We start from the raw sequence: 19,079 nt of genomic DNA, 5'->3' as shown, positions 1-19,079 counted from the left end.
CCTTTTATTGGATAATGGTGTTTAAAAAGCAAGAACTTAGATGTTAGATGTGCTCACTGCTGCCAGGTCTTTCAAGCAGACAGAGGCGGGAAATATATGTATGTGCTCTCACCCATGCATCTGTATTTCTGTCTGTATACACGTTAAAAACCATGATTTTTAACTGATCCAAGTCAATACCATATGGCACATTTTAGACCTTTCTCACTTATATAACTTCATTCTCACACAGTGAGAAACTTTGCTCTCATTATCCACAATATATTTGCTTGTTTGTTCAGTTCTACTACGTACATAAAGTACTTTCAGAATGGCTAACCCATATCCCTGTGAGGAACACATTAACTAATCAAATTACAGCATTTGTGCACACCTGTTTTTGTCCTCAGGCTAAGGGTATTCTGGGAAGAGCCTGTTTTCCAAGGTTACTTAGGTTAGTTCTTTTCTCTCTCATTCTCTTCAGTGTGGTTACTCATTGATAATACAGTTAGGTTCATTTGTTGAAGCTTTTATGAAACGCTGTTTAAAATTTTTGTTCTACGTAAAATAGATAGCTAGTGGGAAGCAGCCGCATAGCACAGGGAGATCAGCTTGGTGCTTTGTGACCACCTAGAAGGGTGGGATAGGGAGGGTGGGAGGGAGGGAGATGCAAGAGGGAAGAGATATGGGGACATATGTATATGTATAACTGATTCACTTTGTTATAAAGCAGAAACTAACACACCATTGTAAAGCAATTATACTACAATAAGGATGTTAAAAAAATTTTTTTTGTGTTCTGGACTGTCTTTGCTGATCATTTTTGAGCAATTAAAAGTTATTATCTGGGTAGGGTCAGGGAAATGTTCTACTGGGATAACAGGATTTTAATTACTCGAAAACAGTGTATATGACTTATTTAGGGTCCTGTATAAATACCTTAAAGCTGTACTGAAAGTATATGACTTTTTAAACAATTTTTATTGGAGTATAGTTGATTTAGTATATGACTTTTTATGGCACCCTGAGATAATAGGATTCTTCAGGTAAGATATTACACGGCCTTTCTGCATAACTCCCAAATTTTAAAGTGTATTTTAAGGCAAAGGAGGAAGAAAGCAAGCAAACGACAGATGGAAAGAATAGCTTTCTTGTCCCTGGGACAGTACTCCTGGATTAGGCCAGCCATCCTGAGTACTGAAATTAGCAATGTGTTTTAGGGCTGGTGATGGTGATGGCAGCATCCCCTCATACCTTTATCCTCCAGAGTCTTAAAAATTCAGGCAGCCAGATACAGATCTATAGATAAAATCCAACTGTCACCTGAGAGTGGTTGTGGGGACCTGCAACACATCACTGTCACTGGTTGTGGGAATCGGCCCCTCTCCCTCTACCACACACAAATATGGAAGCTGACCTCCAAGAGGAATCAAGGTAACCTCATGGAAGGGCTCACTTTTCCAACAATGATGTTCTCCAAAGGCTGATGTCCTTTTGTAAGACAAACAGGTTCTCAGCTCTGAGAAGAGCAATAAGCCCTAGGGAACTATCTTTTGTTCAGTCTGTTTCAGACTCCACAGGTTTTAAAATTTTCTTAAGGTTACAGTCTTTGAACAAGTTACAGTCTTTGAACAAAGACATCAGAAAGGCAAATGTCTTCTGTTTAATATGGCAGCCCTTGCCCCCATAGTTTCAGTCCTACAAGGGTTTGCTGGACTATTCAATTTCCTTCAGTTTTATGTTCCTGCTGAGACTGTAAGTAAATCCTAAAAGCTGAAAGAGATCACAATATGATACCATTATTGCCCCTATTTCGGAGCAAAAAAATGGACTTGGTAGACATTGTTAGCGCCCACCAATATTTCTAGTCCTCTACCCCATCAGAGAGGATGATATTTTCTTGCTCTAGGTTGGTTACGCCTATGTGTCTCTTCCAGCCAGAAACGCTGAAGAGCCAGGGTGCAATTCACCAGGCTCCCATCCCTGTCACAGCAATGGTAGAAGCACATGTCAAGATGGGGGTGCCACAAGATGCTGGACCATCACATGGAGATCAGCTGCCCTGGAGCCTCAGTGCTCTTCCCATGAGCCAAAAGTAAGCTTCTGTTATGCTAACCACTGAGATTTAGGTGGTGGTTTTTTTTTTCGTTTTGTTTTTTACTGCAGTATAACTTAGTCTAACCTAATACATACAAAGTTTTTTATCTTGAATGTTTTATTTTTTTTAATTAATTAATTTATTTATTTTTGGCTATGTTGGGTCTTCATTGCTGCGCGTGGGCTTTCTCTAGCTGCAGCGAGCGGGGGGGGCTACTCTTCGTTGTGGTGCGCGGGATTCTTATTGCGGTAGCTTCTCTTGTTAGGGAGCACAGGCTCTAGAGCACAGGCTTCAGCGCTTGTGACACGCGGGCTCAGTAGTTGTGGCTCGCGGGCTCTAGAGTGCAGGCTCAGTAGTCGTGGCGCACAGGCTTAGTTGCTCCGTGGCATGTGGGATCTTCCTGGACCAGGGCTTGAACCCGTGTCCCCTGCATTGGCAGGTGGATTCTTAACCACTGCGTCACCAGCGAAGTCAGAGTGTTTTGTTATTTCAGTCACATCTTATACCCGAAAAGAGCGAAAGGAAGTGGCTGCTCCGGTAAGTACATGTCAAACAACGGAAGATAAAGTTGAAACATTCAATCGGAATGCCTGCTTAGGCTGTAGGGGGAAAACAGTTACTACAAAATATATGATATCATTCATTAAGTTGGAATGTTTTTGCCCTTCTTCCATATTTTAAGTTCTGGCAAGAATATCTTCCTTTTACATCTCTTTGTAGAGATGATGTCACATGAAGAGGCAAGGACTGTCCAAAGGCCAATATGTTTTAGATAGAGTAGCACTAAAAAAAAACCAGAAGGGAACCTTCAAAGCAAAAATAGTTGGCAAGACACGCTAACTCTATTTTAAAGTATTTTTGGATGATGTCATCTGCCTATTTGGTTGAGGCACATTTTTATGAACACTTTAACTCTTTCTAAAAGCTCTTGGAGGAAATACTGTATATCAGTGTAATTCAAACGTTTGTTGAGCATCTACTGTGTGCAACAGTGCAGTAACTGCACACAGCATGTGTGAGTGGAGCACGAAGAAGGGTTCCTAACTAAAGATGGGGCATCATGGAAGGCTTCCTAGAGGGGTGGTTTCTGGAGCCTGAGCCAAGTTTAAAGCTATGAGTATTTCTAAAGAGAGGCCAATTCTTAAGGAATAACTGGATAGGGTATACTACCCTGGGGAGAAAAAAAATCGCTCGAGTTATGATTAGAAAACAAGACAAAAGAATGAACTCTGAGCCCCATAGACTATGCTGACTTCTAATGAGAAAAGTCACCAGTCCAGACATCACCGTGGCCCCCTGGATATAGGCAGGAACACGTGGGTTTAGTGGTGGATCTGTCGCCAACCTATAGTACAACTCCAGACAAGTCACAGCCTCACTGAGCAATCTCAAACTTCTCATCAGTGAATGTCCTTTGACAAACAGTCCCTCCTAAAACAGACACTAAATTTAGTTGCCCTTCGCTGGCCTGCTGAAACACCTCCAGTCTCCAAACGAACGTTCCAATAAGGGGATGCTAAATATCAAATTTCAGCAGAGAGAAAATGTGGATTTCTACTTTGTTAGTAAATCAACTGGCTAACATTTATAGAGGCATAATGTACCATATAAATGAACCATTTATGTAACACACAGCAGGACTTTTTTTTTTTTCCTTATTAAAACAGTTCCCTTTCCACTTTGACTCTGTGAGATAAGACATGCACATCATTTAACAGGGGTGAAGAAAGAAGATGTCCGTGTGGGCTACCACAGCCCGGGAAGGAGCATGAGGTGGTGGGACATCAGCTGACTGCAACAGCAGGGGCCTGGGGCAAGGTATCAGTCAGATGAAGGAAGAGGGAAGAGCCTGTCAGATGGAGAGTTGTTCCAGAAATGAAGAAAAGGGCATGAGGGGGCAAAGAGGAGACCACTATGCTTAGAGCAGAGGGTTCAACTTAAAGAAAAAGTGAACAAGCTCCATGAAGTCTCCGTGTTACCTGCATACGAATGTGCTTAGCACATAGCAGATGTTCCATACGTATCTGCTGAATGACAGACAGAGGCCCTGAGTGTCAGTGTAACTTAAAATTTTTCCCTGAAAGTAAATGGGGCCAATCTAAGATTTCTGAGGAGGTGATGCAAAGATGGACGCTTTAGTTTTTCGAAGATCCATCTGGCAGCAATAGCAGCAGGAGTCTCATATATAGTATTTGCACATAAAAAGGTATAAACATTTCATGGCTCACAATTCTCATAGTAGGAAAGGAACAGTTTATAACTATTAAGGAAATGTGGAGTTAACCTTTCAAGTTCCAGGGGATGTCAGCTTTCCCACATAATTCTATTCCCCATTTTTCTTTTTATTAATTTCTGAATTTCCTTTTTAAAAGTGCAACAGCCTCAACAAAATACTAGCAAACAGAATCCAACAGCACATTAAACGGATCATACACCATGACCAAGTGGGGTTTATTCCAGAAATGCAAGGATTCTTCAATATACGCAAATCAATCAACGTGATATACCATATTAACAAATTGAAGGAGAAAAACCATATGATCATCTCAATAGATGCAGAGAAAGCTTTTGACAAAATCCAACACCATTTATGATAAAAACCCTGCAAAAAGTAAGCATAGAGGGAACTTTCCTCAACATAATAAAGGCCATATATGACAAAGCCACAGCCAACATCATCTTCAATGGTGAAAAACTGAAAGTATTTCCACTAAGATCAGGAACAAGACAAGGTTGCCCACTCTCACCACTCTTATTCAACACAGTTTTGGAAGTTTTAGCCACAGCAATCAGAGAAGAAAAGGAAATAAAAGGAATCCAAATAGGAAAAGAAGAAGTAAAGCTGTCACTGTTTGCAGATGACATGATACTATACATAGAGAATCCTAAAGATGCTACCAGAAAACTACTAGAGCTAATCAATGAATTTGGTAAAGTAGCAGGATACAAAATTAATGCACAGAAATCTCTGGCATTCCTATACACTAATGATGAAAAATCTGAAAATGAAATCAAGAAAACACTCCCATTTACCATTGCAACAAAAATAATAAAATATCTAGGAATAAACCTACCTAAGGAGACAAAAGACCTGTATGCAGAAAATTATAAGACACTGATGAAAGAAATTAAAGATGATACAAATAGATGGAGAGATATACCATGTTCTTGGAATGGAAGAATCAACATTGTGAAAATGACTCTACTACCCAAAGCAATCTACAGATTCAATGCAATCCCTATCAAACTACCAGTGGCATTTTTCACAGAACTAGAACAAAAAATTTCACAATTGGTATGGAAACATAAAAGACCCCGAACAGCCAAAGCAATCTTGAGAACGAAAAACAGAGCTGGAGGAATCAGGCTCCCTGACTTCAGACTATACTACAAAGCTACAGTAATCAAGATAATATGGTATTGGCACAAAAACAGAAAGACAGATCAACGGAATAGGAAAGAAAGCCCAGAGATAAACCCACGCATATATGGTCACCTTATCTTTGATAAAGGAGGAAGGAATGTACAGTGGAGAAAGGACAGCCTCTTCAATAAGTGGTGCTGGGAAAACTGGACAGGTACATGTAAAAGTATGAGATTAGATCACTCCCTAACACCATACACAAAAATAAGCTCAAAATGGATTAAAGACCTAAATGTAAGGCCAGAAACTATCAAACTCTTAGAGGAAAACATAGGCAGGACACTCTATGACATAAATCACAGCAAGATCCTTTTTGACCCACCTCCTAGAGAAATGGAAAAAAAAACAAAAATAAACAAATGGAACCTAATGAAACTTCAAAGATTTTGCACAGCAAAGGAAACCATAAACAAGACCAAAAGACAAGCCTCAGAATGGGAGAAAGTATTTGCAAATGAAGCAACTGACAAAGGATTAATCTCCAAAATTTATAAGCAGCTCGGGCAGCTCAATAACAAAAAAACAAACAACCCAATCCAAAAATGGGCAGAAGACCTAAATAGACATTTCTCCAAAGAAGATATACAGACTGCCAACAAACACATGAAAGAATGCTCAACATCATTAATCATTAGAGAAATGCAAATCAAAACTACAATGAGATATCATCTCACACCAGTCAAAATGGCCATCATCAAAAAAATCTAGAAACAATAAATGCTGGAGAGGGTGTGGAGAAAAGGGAACCCTCTTGCACTGTTGGTGGAAATGTAAACTGATACAGCCACTATGGAGAACAGTATGGAGGTTCCTTAAGAAACTACAAATAGAACTACCATATGACCCAGCAATCCCACTACTGGGCATATACCCTGAGAAAACCATCATTCAAAAAGAGTCATGTACCAAAATGTTCATTGCAGCTCTATTTACAATAGCCCGGAGATGGAAACAACCTAAGTGTCCATCATCGGATGAATGGATAAAGAAGATACGGCACATATATACAATGGAATATTTTTCAGCCATAAAAAGAAATGAAATTGAGCTATTTGTAATGGGGTGGATAGACCTAGAGTCCATCATACAGAGTGAAGTAAGTCAGAAAGAGAAAGACAAATACCGTATGCTAACACATATATATGGAATTTAAGAAAAAAAAATGTCATGAAGAACCTAGGGGTAAGACAGGAATAAAGACACAGACCTACTAGAGAATGGACTTGAGGATATGGGGAGGGGGAAGGGTAAGCTGTGACAAGGCGAGAGAGAGGCATGGACATATATACACTACCAAACGTAAGGTAGATAGCTAGTGGGAAGCAGCCGCATAGCACAGGGAGATCAGCTCAGTGGTTTGGGACCACCTGGAGGGGCGGGATAGGGAGGGTGGGAGGGAGGGAGACGCAAGAGGGAAGAGATATGGGAACATATGTATAACTGATTCACTTTGTTATAAAGCAGAAACTAACACACCATTGTAAAGCAATTATACTCCAATAAAGATGTAAAAAATAAAAAAACTAAAAATAAATCCACTACGTATGTTTAAAAAAAAAAAAAAGTGCAACAGGCCATGATTCCCTTGAGCACATCTCTTAAGATTTAGCTGGAGAGTGAATGAACAGATGCCAAATGAGCTGAGGTTTTTACAGTTCTCTAACACTGACCCCGGCGGCAAAGGTTTCTGAGTTTGCACTAAGTCTAAGGAAAGCTAGATTAGACAAAGGCGTTTTCCAAGAGTACATAGTTGACAGTGCTGAAACTGACCCAGCTCAGTGAAAATGGATCCTGAAAGCATGGGTTGCTTCCAGGACTGGAAATGAAATGTTTTCTCTTTCCCTAACTGGTGATTCACCGTACAATCTTAATAGCTTTTCTCCAATGATGATGCATTGGGAATAGAAACACCACTAAAAGAGTATTCTTAGCATCCATAGAATATATAATTCATTTAGATCAAATTATGTAAAACAATAGCTTCAATATGATGCGACAGGAATGCAAACTCTTAATTCCTGTTACATTCTTCAACATGCAAAGTTTTCTCTAGTCCTTCCTTACTTGTTCCTTCTGGAATGTAGATCTTTATTTATTAATAGTCCTAAACAAAGAGTGAACTTCCCAATGACTGTTGTGTTGTAAAAGTGAAGAGCCTTCTACATGAAAAGATAAATCAGGAAAAATACGCTGTACTTAAACACAGTTTAAAATCAGTTTTTGGAAGGCAAATTTTTTGTGTGAAAGACATCTTGGCATAATATAAGCCAAAAAAGTTGACCTGAGAAGTCCAGAAATAAACTGATCTGAAAATAGTGACAGCTCAATAATCATTCAATGGTCAAAGGTTCTCAGGGCTCTGTTTTGAGAGGGCAGGACTATCTAGGAGTGCTAACGCTGGGGAATTCAGCTGTAGAAATCACTCTCCATATGCAAATATGTCTCTGAAGGGGTTTTTTAGAATAACGCAACATACCCTATTTGGAATCTTTGTATTTGCATATAACCACATGCCAAAACCCCTAGGAAACTGTCTGCGCTCTTGCAAAGTTTGTTTTGAGATAACAAAATGGGAAGAGGAAAAGATGGCTTTTTTTTTTCCCCCCACAAAGCACACAAACAAATTAGGCAATTAAAAAAAAAACAAAAAAAAAACTTGAGGATTTAAAAGATATTTTTAATTCCTAAAAAAGTAAAACAAAACTCAAAAGCATAATTTAGCTCAACTCCTCTTACAGACCATAGCATTAACACCCACTAGGTCATACATTTTACAAGAAATAATACTTGTCCATACTTAAGCTTATGTGTACTTTTTACCCCCTACACGAGTAGGACTCCTATTTGATAAACAGGAAGGCCTGCGCATGATTTTTCAGGGATCTTTCCATCTGTCCTGCTCTCTCAATCCCAGACCCAGGGAAGGATCAAACTTTAATGACTTCTGGGAGACAAGTGAAGAACAGTCCACCCTCAACACCAGTGTTTCAGTCTGGAACTCAGAAGCTGTACAATTCCACACTCAGGGAATCATCAGTACTATTTTCCCATACTTCCTTCCCTTGTTAAACTTTATAGCACCTCTATCGTTCTGTTGCCTATGTTAAATTGGAAAATCCTTACACGCAGGGGCCATGACATTGTATCTAGTATAATACTTTGTCTAAGATTCTGTCCAAAAAGAATGTTTAACAGACACCTGTTCATTCATTAATTCATTCAGTCAACAGATATTTAGCGCATACCTTCTCTGTACCAGGTACCATATTAGATCCTAGAGGAATAAGCAGAAAACAAGCAAACAAAAATCCTTGCCCTCATGAAGCTTATTTCTAGATGGACAATAAACAAAGAAATATAGACGTATGTATATATATAAAGTATATGAGGAATGATAAGTGACACAGAGAAAAATAAAGCAGTGAAAGAGCATAAGGGAGCACAGAGGTGTCAATTTTAAAAGCATAGTTAGGGTGTGTAATAGCTAATCAAAATCAGGAAGGATGTGCAGAAGTAAGCCTCAAGGTTACCTACAGGAAAAACATTCCTTGAATGTCCAAGGAGACCAATTTATCTGGAGTTGAACAAAGAAGAAGAAAGAAGTGAGAAAAGCAATGTAGGGCTTTGGTGTTTACTGTGAGATGGGAAGCTACTGGATGGTTCTGAATAGGATAATGGTATAAGATGTTTCATATGTTAAACAGGCTCACTGGCTGCCGTGTTGAAAAGAAACTTGAGGTGGGCAGATGCAGTAGCAAGGACCCCAGTTAGGACACTGCTGAAATTAACCAGGTGGAATCTGATGGTGGTTTGGACAAGGATGGCTGTGGTGACAGTGATAAGAAGTGGTCGGATTGTTAGATAGATCCTGAAGGCAGAGTGAACAGCATTTGCTGAGATACAGGATGTGGTTTGTGAGAGAAAGCAAGAAGTTGCAGAAGACTAACAATTTTTGGCCTGAAAAAATGAAGGATGGGGTTGCCATTAACTAAGATGGGGAAAAACTCTGGGGGAGGGCAGTACTTCTGGACTGTTAAGTTGGAGATGTCTGTCAAGTAGGCCAATAGGTGGACTAGGTAGATGGTGCTGATGTTCAAGAGAGAGACCCTGGCAAGAAATCTGGGAGTTATTAGCACACAGATGGCAATGACGAGACAGTGGGTACAGTAGATAAACAGAAGAGAAGAGGTCCATGGACTAATCTCAGGGGCATTCTAAGAGATGAGAGAGAGAACGAGGAACCTGTAAGAACAGAATAGAATAAAGGGTGTAATGTTCTAGAAGGGAAGTAAAGCTTTCAGGAGAAAGGAGTGATCAGCTGTGTCAAATAGGAAGAAGACTGAGAACTGACTGTCGGATTTAGCCATGGTGACTCTGGACAAGAGGAATTTCAATGGAGCAGTGCAGTGGGGGGTGAAGGCCTGATTGGAGCAGGTTCAAGGGAGAATGGAGAAAATGGAGAGTAAACAGCCCTTTTGAGGAATTTTACCATAAAGCGGAACAGAAAAAGGGGTGGTAACTGAAGAGTAGAAGTTTGATCTAGATAGAACATTGTAAGATGTGAAAAATGACATGGTGGTCAGAAGAACATGGGTTCTACTCCACTTTCAGGGAGGGGAGGCATAACTCTCTATTCCTTAAGTGTGGGCCACACATAGTGACTTCCCTCCAAAGAGCATAATATGGAAAGGGGTGGGAGGGGGCGCAGAGGAAGACCACTTTTACAGTGTGGAAACCTGACAGGCACTACTCCAGCCATGGTTAACGTCAACAGTGATCAGTCATGTAAACAGTGTGTTCCCCTTCTAGGATGTAACGAAAATGGCACTCTACCTCTTGTGGTCTGCCTTCCCCAAATCCACAACCTCAGTCTAGGTTGAGAAAAACAACAGACAAATCTCATTTGAGGGACATTCTACACAACAGTAGATCAGCACTGATCAGTAGTGACCAGTACCCCTCAAAACTGTAAAGGTCACCAAAAACTAGAAAAGTCTGAGAAATCATCACAGCCAAAGGCAGCCAAAGGATACATGATAACTAAATGAAATGTGTGAAATGTGATATCCTAGATGGGATCCTGGAAGACAAAAGGGACTTGAGGTAAAAAATGAAGGAAATCTGAATAAAGTATGAACTGTATTTAATAATAATGTATCAATATTGTAACAAATGTACCATACTAATGTAAGATGTTAATAATGGGAAACTGGGTACAGAGTATATGGGAAGGACAGAATATATGAGGACGCTTTGTACAATCTTCTAAATTTTTCTGTCACTTTAAAACTGTTTTAAGAAATAAAGTCTATTTAAAATTAAAGAAAGACAACAACATAGACTCTGGAGTCTGACAATCTGGTTAGAATCCTAGTCTGCAACATACTAGACTATGATTTGAGGTAGGTTACCTAAATTCTCTGAGAGTCAGTTTTCCTATCTATAAAATGGAAATAGGTAGAGTACCTGTCTCAGAGTTTTTGTGATAAATAATGAGATAATCCATGTAAAGTGCTTAGCACAGAGTGTCTAGCAAATAGTATGCACTCAAAAGATGGTGGCAATTATTATTGTTTTAAAACTTTACTAAATATTCAAATGCATATTTGATGTGATTTTACATTTAATTTGTTTTAAAGTGATTAATAATAATTTCTATGATAATTTTCTTTCCCTTTTTGAGAGGAAGAAAATTGAATACAACCTATTACATAGTATCTGTAAGCAGGGTTCCTCTCTCATTGAAGTGTTGAGAGGTTTTACAGTGTGAGCTGTTCCAAACAATTTAAACACTAGTTCAAGGTAATGTAATGAAATCAGTTGTCACCAGAGGCTCTGCATATACGTTATGTCTTTGAGGTAGTATAAGATAATGGCATTTTCTACAGTGGTCCTACTTTCATTATAAAGCCATAAAATCATCAACATCAACCAGAGAATATATTACCTTGTGGTTACACCATTTTGAATAACAATAAAATATAAGTGATTTAATGATTAATATGTAGAATGTGTTTAAAGATAGAATTGAGTACAGTCACTACAGTTAAGTAACTGTTACAATAAGATGTTATTAAAGAAGAGGATTTGGCCTAAGCAAATGGCTCCCAAACCAGGCTGTGCATCAGATTCAACCGTGGGGCTTGGCAAAAAACAGAAAGATGCTGGACCCTTGACCCAGACCTACTGAATCAACAGCTCCAGGGGTGGGGCCTGGGCATTTGTAGCTTTTAAAGACTGCACAGGTGATTCCTGTGTGTTAACATCCTGTCTACCTTATCCTGTATACACTGATTATACCATATAGGGCACCATATGATCTGCCTTTGTCTGAACTGCCTTTGTAAACATAGCTTGTTATTCACCATCATCAAGAATCATGATAAGCTCGAAAACCAACACTTAGTTTGGTTATTCTCTTCCACTGCTTTTCTCTTCTCTTGCCCATTACTATGACAGTTGCTTTCTATATCGAATTTTGGACCCTCTGTACCCTCAGGCTTTCAGCTGTCCTGAGCATAAAAGAAACTCTCTTCTTGATTCAGTCCTCCAATATTCCCCCTTCCGCCCTCTAAGGTCAAGTTTTCCCTCCCAGCACCTCTTTCCCCCCTTTTTCCTTTCACTGTGCCAAAGGAGAAACTCAGCCTATTTAACCACGGGCAGTTGCCCTCAACCACCTGGAACGGAGCCAGCCTTCCCTTTCTGCTGAGCCAACAATTCATGAAGCAGCTGGTCCGTTCCTGGTCTCCTTCTAGAGCTCTGGTCCAGACAGCAGGGGCACAACCCCCTACACAACGAGTTATAGCTGGAGTATGAAGGAGTAAACAGTTTAGATTCTTCCCCTATAAGAGAACAAATATACAAAGGAACAATGGCCAGATAGATATACAAACAGAACTCTCACCCACAACATGCATCAACCAGCCCAGGAAGCCAATGTTCTATCTAGAGTAACCAGTCTGGGAAGTCAAACTACTATCTGTAGCAACTAGTCCAGAAAGCCAAACAATAACCCTTATAGCAACTGGCCCAAAATAACCAAGGCTTCATTAATAGCTGATAGCTTTCCTAATTTTTGCCCCAATTCCAATTTAGGGCCAACTGGAGAAAGCCAAATATGTACTCTCAATTAAATAGAATTCCCCACTCCTAGTTGGCCTGCATACATCTTCCCCATGCCAACAGCCTCCAATCAGGGCATACCTGAAGCTTCTTTTTCAGCTATAAAGCTTTTCCAATCCTCTGCTTGCCTTTGCATCTCAGTCAAATGCAAGCCATGGGAGCTGACTCCTGACAAGCCTTTGCTTGTTCTCATTTTGGTGATCTTCAGTTATTTCCACTACTAGGAAAATGGGGCTGCATGTTTGAAATGGTTCACTGAATGGTTCTTTCATGGCAGAAGTGGCTGTACTTTAGGGAGTCTGTGAGATGCAGCTGAAAGAACACAGCAGTACTTGTGACCCTGAGGAAGTCATAGAGGGAAATGTAGACAGGCTCCAGAGTCTATGTGTTTTTTGTTTTAATTTTAAATAGACTTTATTGTTTAGAACAGGTTTTTTTTTAAGACTTAATTTTTAATTTTTTTTGGCTGCATTGGGTCTTCATTGCTGCATGCAGGCTTTCTCTAGTTGCGGCAAGAGGGGGCTACTCTTTGTTGTGGTACACGGGCTTCTCATTTCGGTGGCTTCTCTTGTTGCAGAGCACGGGCTCTAGGTGCGTGGGCTTCAGTAGTTGTGGCCCGTGGGCTCAGTAGTTGTGGCTCTCGGGCTCTAGAGCGCAGGCTCAGTAGTTGTGGCGCACGGGCTTAGTTGCTCTGTGGCGTGTGGGATCTTCCCGGACCAGGGCTTGAACCCGTGTTCCCTGCATTGGCAGGCAGATTCTTATCCACTGCACCACCAGGAAAGTCCCAGAACAGATTTAAATATACAGAAAAATTTAGAATATAGTCCAAACAGTCCTCATATGCTTCATCCTTCCTGTATAATGTGCTTCAAGTCTTCCCTTTGCACTTCCCAGCTGTTGACTTGGGCCAGTTACTAAACCAATGTGCACCACAGTTTTCTCACCTGTTCAAACACTGATGATGATAATAGCGCCTGCCTGACAGGGGCATTGGAAGGGTTTATGAAACAACGCAGGTAATGAATGAATATCTGAATTTCAATGCTGAGTAAGAGGGGGGAGGGAGGGAGGGAGAGAGGGGGGTCGGAGAGAAAAGATTCAGCAACACTGAGCTGAACTTCCTGAAAAGGAGCAGTGACCTGGGGCTGAGTACTCACTGTTTCAGATGAGACATATGTTCTTATATTTTCACAGTCTACACCAACCTACTTCACACATTTATGATATCTACTCAGTCCGTTCACTAACCATGGACTGGGCTAAAAACATTTTTCACTTACAAATTCAGTACCTCTAGGAAACCAATGGGTGCAAAAACTGTCATGCCATCAACCATTTCAAAAAGATCTAGTGTGGGAGGGATATGTCTCAAATGCATACTAGAAATGTCCATGCTTTCCAGAAATCAGAGTTTCCTGATTTTTACTGAAGGGCTACAATATAAAATTACAGAGCCTATAATGAACAATCTTTATACAACTAGAAACCCAATGCCACATTCCATAAAGTGTGACCATACTGTTCATCAACAACAAATTAAACTTTCTTCCTCCTTGGTCTTCTGCTATTTTGGGTAAGAATAATAGCTATTTCAGAGAATTAAGGCTGAGCTGCTTTGACATATTTGTGTTTATTTTCAACTAACACTAATTGTGACATCATGGGGTATCAAATCTAACCATGAACGCACGTACTTACAGATTTTTGCCTGAATTACTTCTGATCACACTCAACACTTCTAACAGGCCGTTGCTCAACTTTCCAAAGTCTGCAGAAAATGAAGTCTTGGAGCCAACTTGCTAGACTAAATTAAAAAGCCACTCTCTAGCCTAAAACTTCATTCCACCAGATTGGGTAAATAAGGTATATTTAATTAAGCAAACTGGGAGCCACGTTAATTACAAATAATGTTTTACTTTAGCATTTCACCTGAAGTGTAATTAAGGGGAGTGCATTGAAAACACCACAGGATAAATATTTTAAAGGTATAAACATGTCTTCATACGAAAATTATATTCTGGGGGTCATTTTGAAAGGACAGGAAGACATCCCACAGGCGTTTCTTATTGAAAATATTCCGAATCAAGCAAGGCAGGAATCGCGGAGAAACATTAGATGGTTTCACGGGGGGAGCTGGTTTCCCCAAGGCTCCGGTCACTTAAATCTTACCCGAAGTTTCAGTGACGAAGGGGGAGCTCGGGGGTGGGCCTGGGGAGTCGCTCCCAGTGCGAGCGAGGAAAGCGCGGGTTCGCAGCAAGGACCCCCGGAGGCCGCGCAGTCCTGGACCTTGCGGGCCGCACGTCGGACGGAGCGTGGGCGCCGCTACCCCGCCGCCCCTCACGGCCCCCGCCGCCCGGCCCACACTCACCGAGGCCGCGCCAGCCGAGCGCGCCGTCGCAGCTGTCCAGCACAGCGCAGAACTCGCCCAGCAGCGCGGGCGGCATGTCGAACAGGAGCGTGTGCGCCGAGAGCGCGCCGCGGGCCCCGCGGCTCCCCGCCGCCGCCGCCGCCGCCGCCGCCGCCACGGTCCAGGCCATGGCTGGGCTGCCGGAGAGAAGGGGCCGGGCCAGGGAGGAACGCGGAGCCCAGGCTCTCCGCAGAAGCGCGATGCCGTTGCACAACCGCGGAAATCCTGCTTCCACGACGGTTGCTAAGACGGCCGCACGCGCGGAGTCCGGGCCGCGCCTGGGCGGGCCCCACGTGACGCACAGCGCCGCTCCCCGGAGAGGCCCCTGGGCTCGCCCGGCCCGGCCCGGCCCGGCCCGGCCCGGCGCTGGCTCGCCCGGCCCCGGCTTCCCCCTGCAGGTTGGCTTTCAGTTTTAAACAGTCCTTTCGCTCCTCCGGCTTTGGGACGTGAGTGATGAGACCAAGCAGAGAGTGAGAGGTGGAGAAAGACCAGAAGCTCAGAACTGATGGAGAGTCCGCCACGCCCTCGACCTGGCCTGGATGGATATGAGATGACCTGTCATGACTTCTTTTTACAAAGTTATTTCGTTTTGTCCTGTTTCTTGAGGAGCACTTGGAAAACCCAGAAAAACTGAAAGAAGAAAATAATCACTCATAGCCCCCCCTCCCCAGCTGAAGACAGCCACTCTAAACGTTTGGCACATTTTCCTCCCAACTTTTACCGAAGTTAAACAGGTAAATGTGTATGTCTGAAATAATAATTGGAAAAAGATGAACCTAGATACCAAGAACAGAAGAACATAAGAGAGAATGAAGTGAAATAAGAGTGTGGTCGTTTTCTTCTCGAGGCTGTCCTTTGTCCAAACTGCTATTTGGTTTTACTACCTTCTCTTGTCCATGGGCTTTCCTGATGAAGCATTTTTCGACCACTTTTTCCTTCCTCAAAGTGCTTCACAGAATCTTCCTCTTGCTTTCAACAGGGAGTTTAAGTAAAATTGGCTATTGTTTTGAAATCTTCTACCGTTTATGCTGTAATATCCCACCGCAGGCATGATACGAATGCCACTGCCAAAAAAGAGGGGATGCTTCGAAAGTGGTGAGAAAAATCCCAGCCTGAAGGACTGAAGAGTGGACGATGGCTCTCCGCTGAAAAATATCAACACCTGTTTGCAACCTTTCAGATTTGTACTTTTGGGGAATGACGCCCTCTAGAGATCAGCAGTGATGATGCGCCATCATTTCGTAGCTACCTGAATTTCCAGGTAAAATATTCCACAAAATGTACTTGAAAATTGGTAAAACCAACATCGTTTGGGCAAGAGTTTCTGTATCCCTGTTTTCAATGTTCACATGGCTTTGTTCAAATGGCTAAAATTTTACAGCCAATCTGTACACGCTTTAGAAGCCCTATACCCCTCAAAGGGACTACCTGAATAAGCTGAGGAACGGAGGCTAATCTAGTAGCTCTTGAATTGCTGGAACAGGGGAGCCAAACTCAAATATGCCAGGGAGCCAGGAAATCACTGTTGCTGAGTGAAGCAGTCAGCACGGATTGCTTTGCCAGATCTTCTGATTTACAGAGAAGGAAGAATTTTATGTGAACGCCAGACTATGCAAAATCTATGTATAGATTATGTGAAATTTCTTGCATTTTCAATGTTGGCAGTATCAGACCATGCTTCTCCCCTGTTCCCTAAAACTGTCTTTGACCTCTGGACTTTATATCATCAGGTTGTATCACTCACTACTCTTCACTGTTGCCATCACCCACTGCTCTCCCCCACCTCAATCTCTCCTCCTCACTTTTAGACTATGTGGCCCCTGCTTACTGTAATTCTTTCCAGTGCTAATTTCTTCTTAATCCTTGGTGATTTAGAATATACGTAGAATAGATGATGATCTTTCTCATACCCTGGACTCTCAGTTCCTCGATAGGTCTTCTCCAGTGATTTTCTCCTCCCATTTCAGCCACTTACTGATCCCCTAGAACTTCTCATTATCAATAACTGCACCCCCGTCTGTAAATTCTATTTCATTAATCTGCTCGAGATTCATTAATAGTACATCCCCTATCCTCAAGTACTCTGACCCCCACAACCTCTACCCCCGTCTGGATACCAAGTCCAAAATCTTGCCACCTCCTCTCTGGCCCCAACCTCTTGACGTTCTCACTTTTCTCTTTATCCATAAAGTCCACACTCAATTATTATAATCCCTCCCTTGCACATTCTGTCCATTCTCTTGCTCCCTCTCACTTTGTTGAACTCCCTTGGCAAGTCTACCATACTGATGAAATCCAGTTTTCCAATTCCGAGCTCCACCCATACACCTGAATGTAGCTGGAAGGGGGAGGGGGAATAAAAACCCTGTTAATTGGACTCAGTTTAAAATCAAAGTCATGGCTCTCAAGTGGGTCCTTTATGCTGCCAGGCAGTCACACTTGTGCCTTTAGTCCATTTACTCTGCTGATCTCCTTGACAACTAGTATATGGCATCTCTTTTCTCCTCAATCCCATCACATTCTCCCCCATCCTCATGCTCAGCTGATGATCTTGAGAGTACTGATGCACCAGGAGAAATCTTCCACAGAATCTCATTACCATATCGACGGTACCTACCTGCATTTGTACTAATATGCACTCCCCCTCCCACCACCTTTTCCATGGATCAATTATCTAGGCTCCTAAATCTAATCTCTTCACTTGGGCACTAGATCCCACCTCCTGTCCCCTACTCAAAGACATTAAGGGCAGCTGTTCGTACGCTCTGCAAAATCAACAATTTCTCACTGTTTACTGGATCGGTTCTATCAGCGTACAGATATGAAGTTATTTCTTCCATCTTAAAGCAAACCAAAAAACTTTTTTGATGCCATTGTCCCCTTTTTTTTTTGTGGTACGCGGGCCTCTCACTGATGTGGCCTCTCCCGTTGCGGAGCGCAGACTCAGCGGCCGTGGCTCACGGGCCCAGCCGCTCCCCGGCATGTGGGATCTTCCCGGATCGGGGCACGAACCCATGTTCCCTGCATCGGCAGGCAGACTCTCAACCACTGCACCACCAGGGAAGCCCCCATTGTCCCCTTTGATGCCACAATCATCCCATTACCTTGCTCCTTTTTGTAGTAAAGAGTTGACTATTTCACCTCTAATTTTTCTCCTTTTATTTTCTGTTAAATCCACTGTAACTAGGGCCATCTGTCCCACCTTACTCCATTAAAACTGCTCTCTTCAGGGTCACCTATGTCCATATCACTGCTGAAGATAATAGACAAGTTTCAGTCCCCATCTTACTTGACTGACCAGTAGTTTTTGACACGGTTGATCACCCCCTCCTTGTACACTTTCTTCATTTATCTTCCACATTCTCTTACATTTTCCCTGACTTCATTGGTCACCCTTCAGCTTCCCTTGCTGTTCCTCCACTTCTCCCTTAACTCAATGTCAGAGTGCCACAGGGCTCAGTCCATAGTCCTCTCCATTGACACCTACTCCCTTGGTGATCTCAGGTGGTTTCGAGGCTTTAAATACCAGCTATCTACCCAGCACTGCCAAGTGTACATGTTTAGCCCAGACCTCTCTCTTGAACTTCAGACTCATGTCCAAAACTGAACGCTTGATCATGCCTCCTGAACCTGCCCTTCAACATTCTTCCTTATCTAGTTACTGAATCCTTCCAGTAGCTTGAACCCAAAACTATAGAGTCATCCTTGGCTCCTCCTTTTCTTCACAGCCCATGTTCAATCCACCAGCAAATCCCGCTGACTCTATTCAGAATATATTTAGAACCTGACACTTTTCTCCACCTCCACAGCCGCCATCCTGGTTTGAGTCATCACTATGTCTTGTCCAGATCACTGTAGTTTGTCTCTTAACTAAAAGTAGCTTTCACTATTGCTTCCTACAGGCTTTTCTCAACGCTGCAGCCAGATTGATCTTTTTAAATCAAATCTGATTAGGCCTCTCCTCTGTTCAGAAACCAAGAATGGCTTCTAATTTCAGTCAGAAGAAAAATCCGATTCTTCATACGTGCTGCATTCTCTCTCCCACTCCC

The 19,079-nt window shown here is 42.1% G+C and overlaps 1 protein-coding gene across 1 annotated transcript in view; it reads right to left on the bottom strand.

Moving 5' to 3' along the window:
• Positions 1–18,846, bottom strand: part of IRAK3 (interleukin 1 receptor associated kinase 3) — a 58,606-nt gene extending 39,760 nt beyond the window's left edge. Inside the window, exons 1-3 of the mRNA XM_022571603.3 lie at positions 18,820–18,846; positions 17,285–17,368; positions 14,992–15,433 (exon numbers count right to left, since the gene is read on the bottom strand). Coding sequence (XP_022427311.3) covers positions 14,992–15,433; positions 17,285–17,368; positions 18,820–18,846 — 553 coding nt within the window. The remainder of the gene's footprint in view (positions 1–14,991; positions 15,434–17,284; positions 17,369–18,819) is intronic.
• Between the last annotated feature and the right edge of the window lie 233 nt (positions 18,847–19,079).

The sequence above is a fragment of the Delphinapterus leucas genome, chromosome 11, assembly GCF_059928025.1.
Source record: "Delphinapterus leucas isolate spDelLeu-1000000601 "Yukka" chromosome 11, BTC_Dleu_Yukka2, whole genome shotgun sequence".
Lineage (NCBI taxonomy): Eukaryota > Metazoa > Chordata > Mammalia > Artiodactyla > Monodontidae > Delphinapterus > Delphinapterus leucas.
The sequence above is the reverse complement of the archived record's forward strand: the minus strand, read 5'-3'. Positions and strand labels throughout refer to the sequence as shown.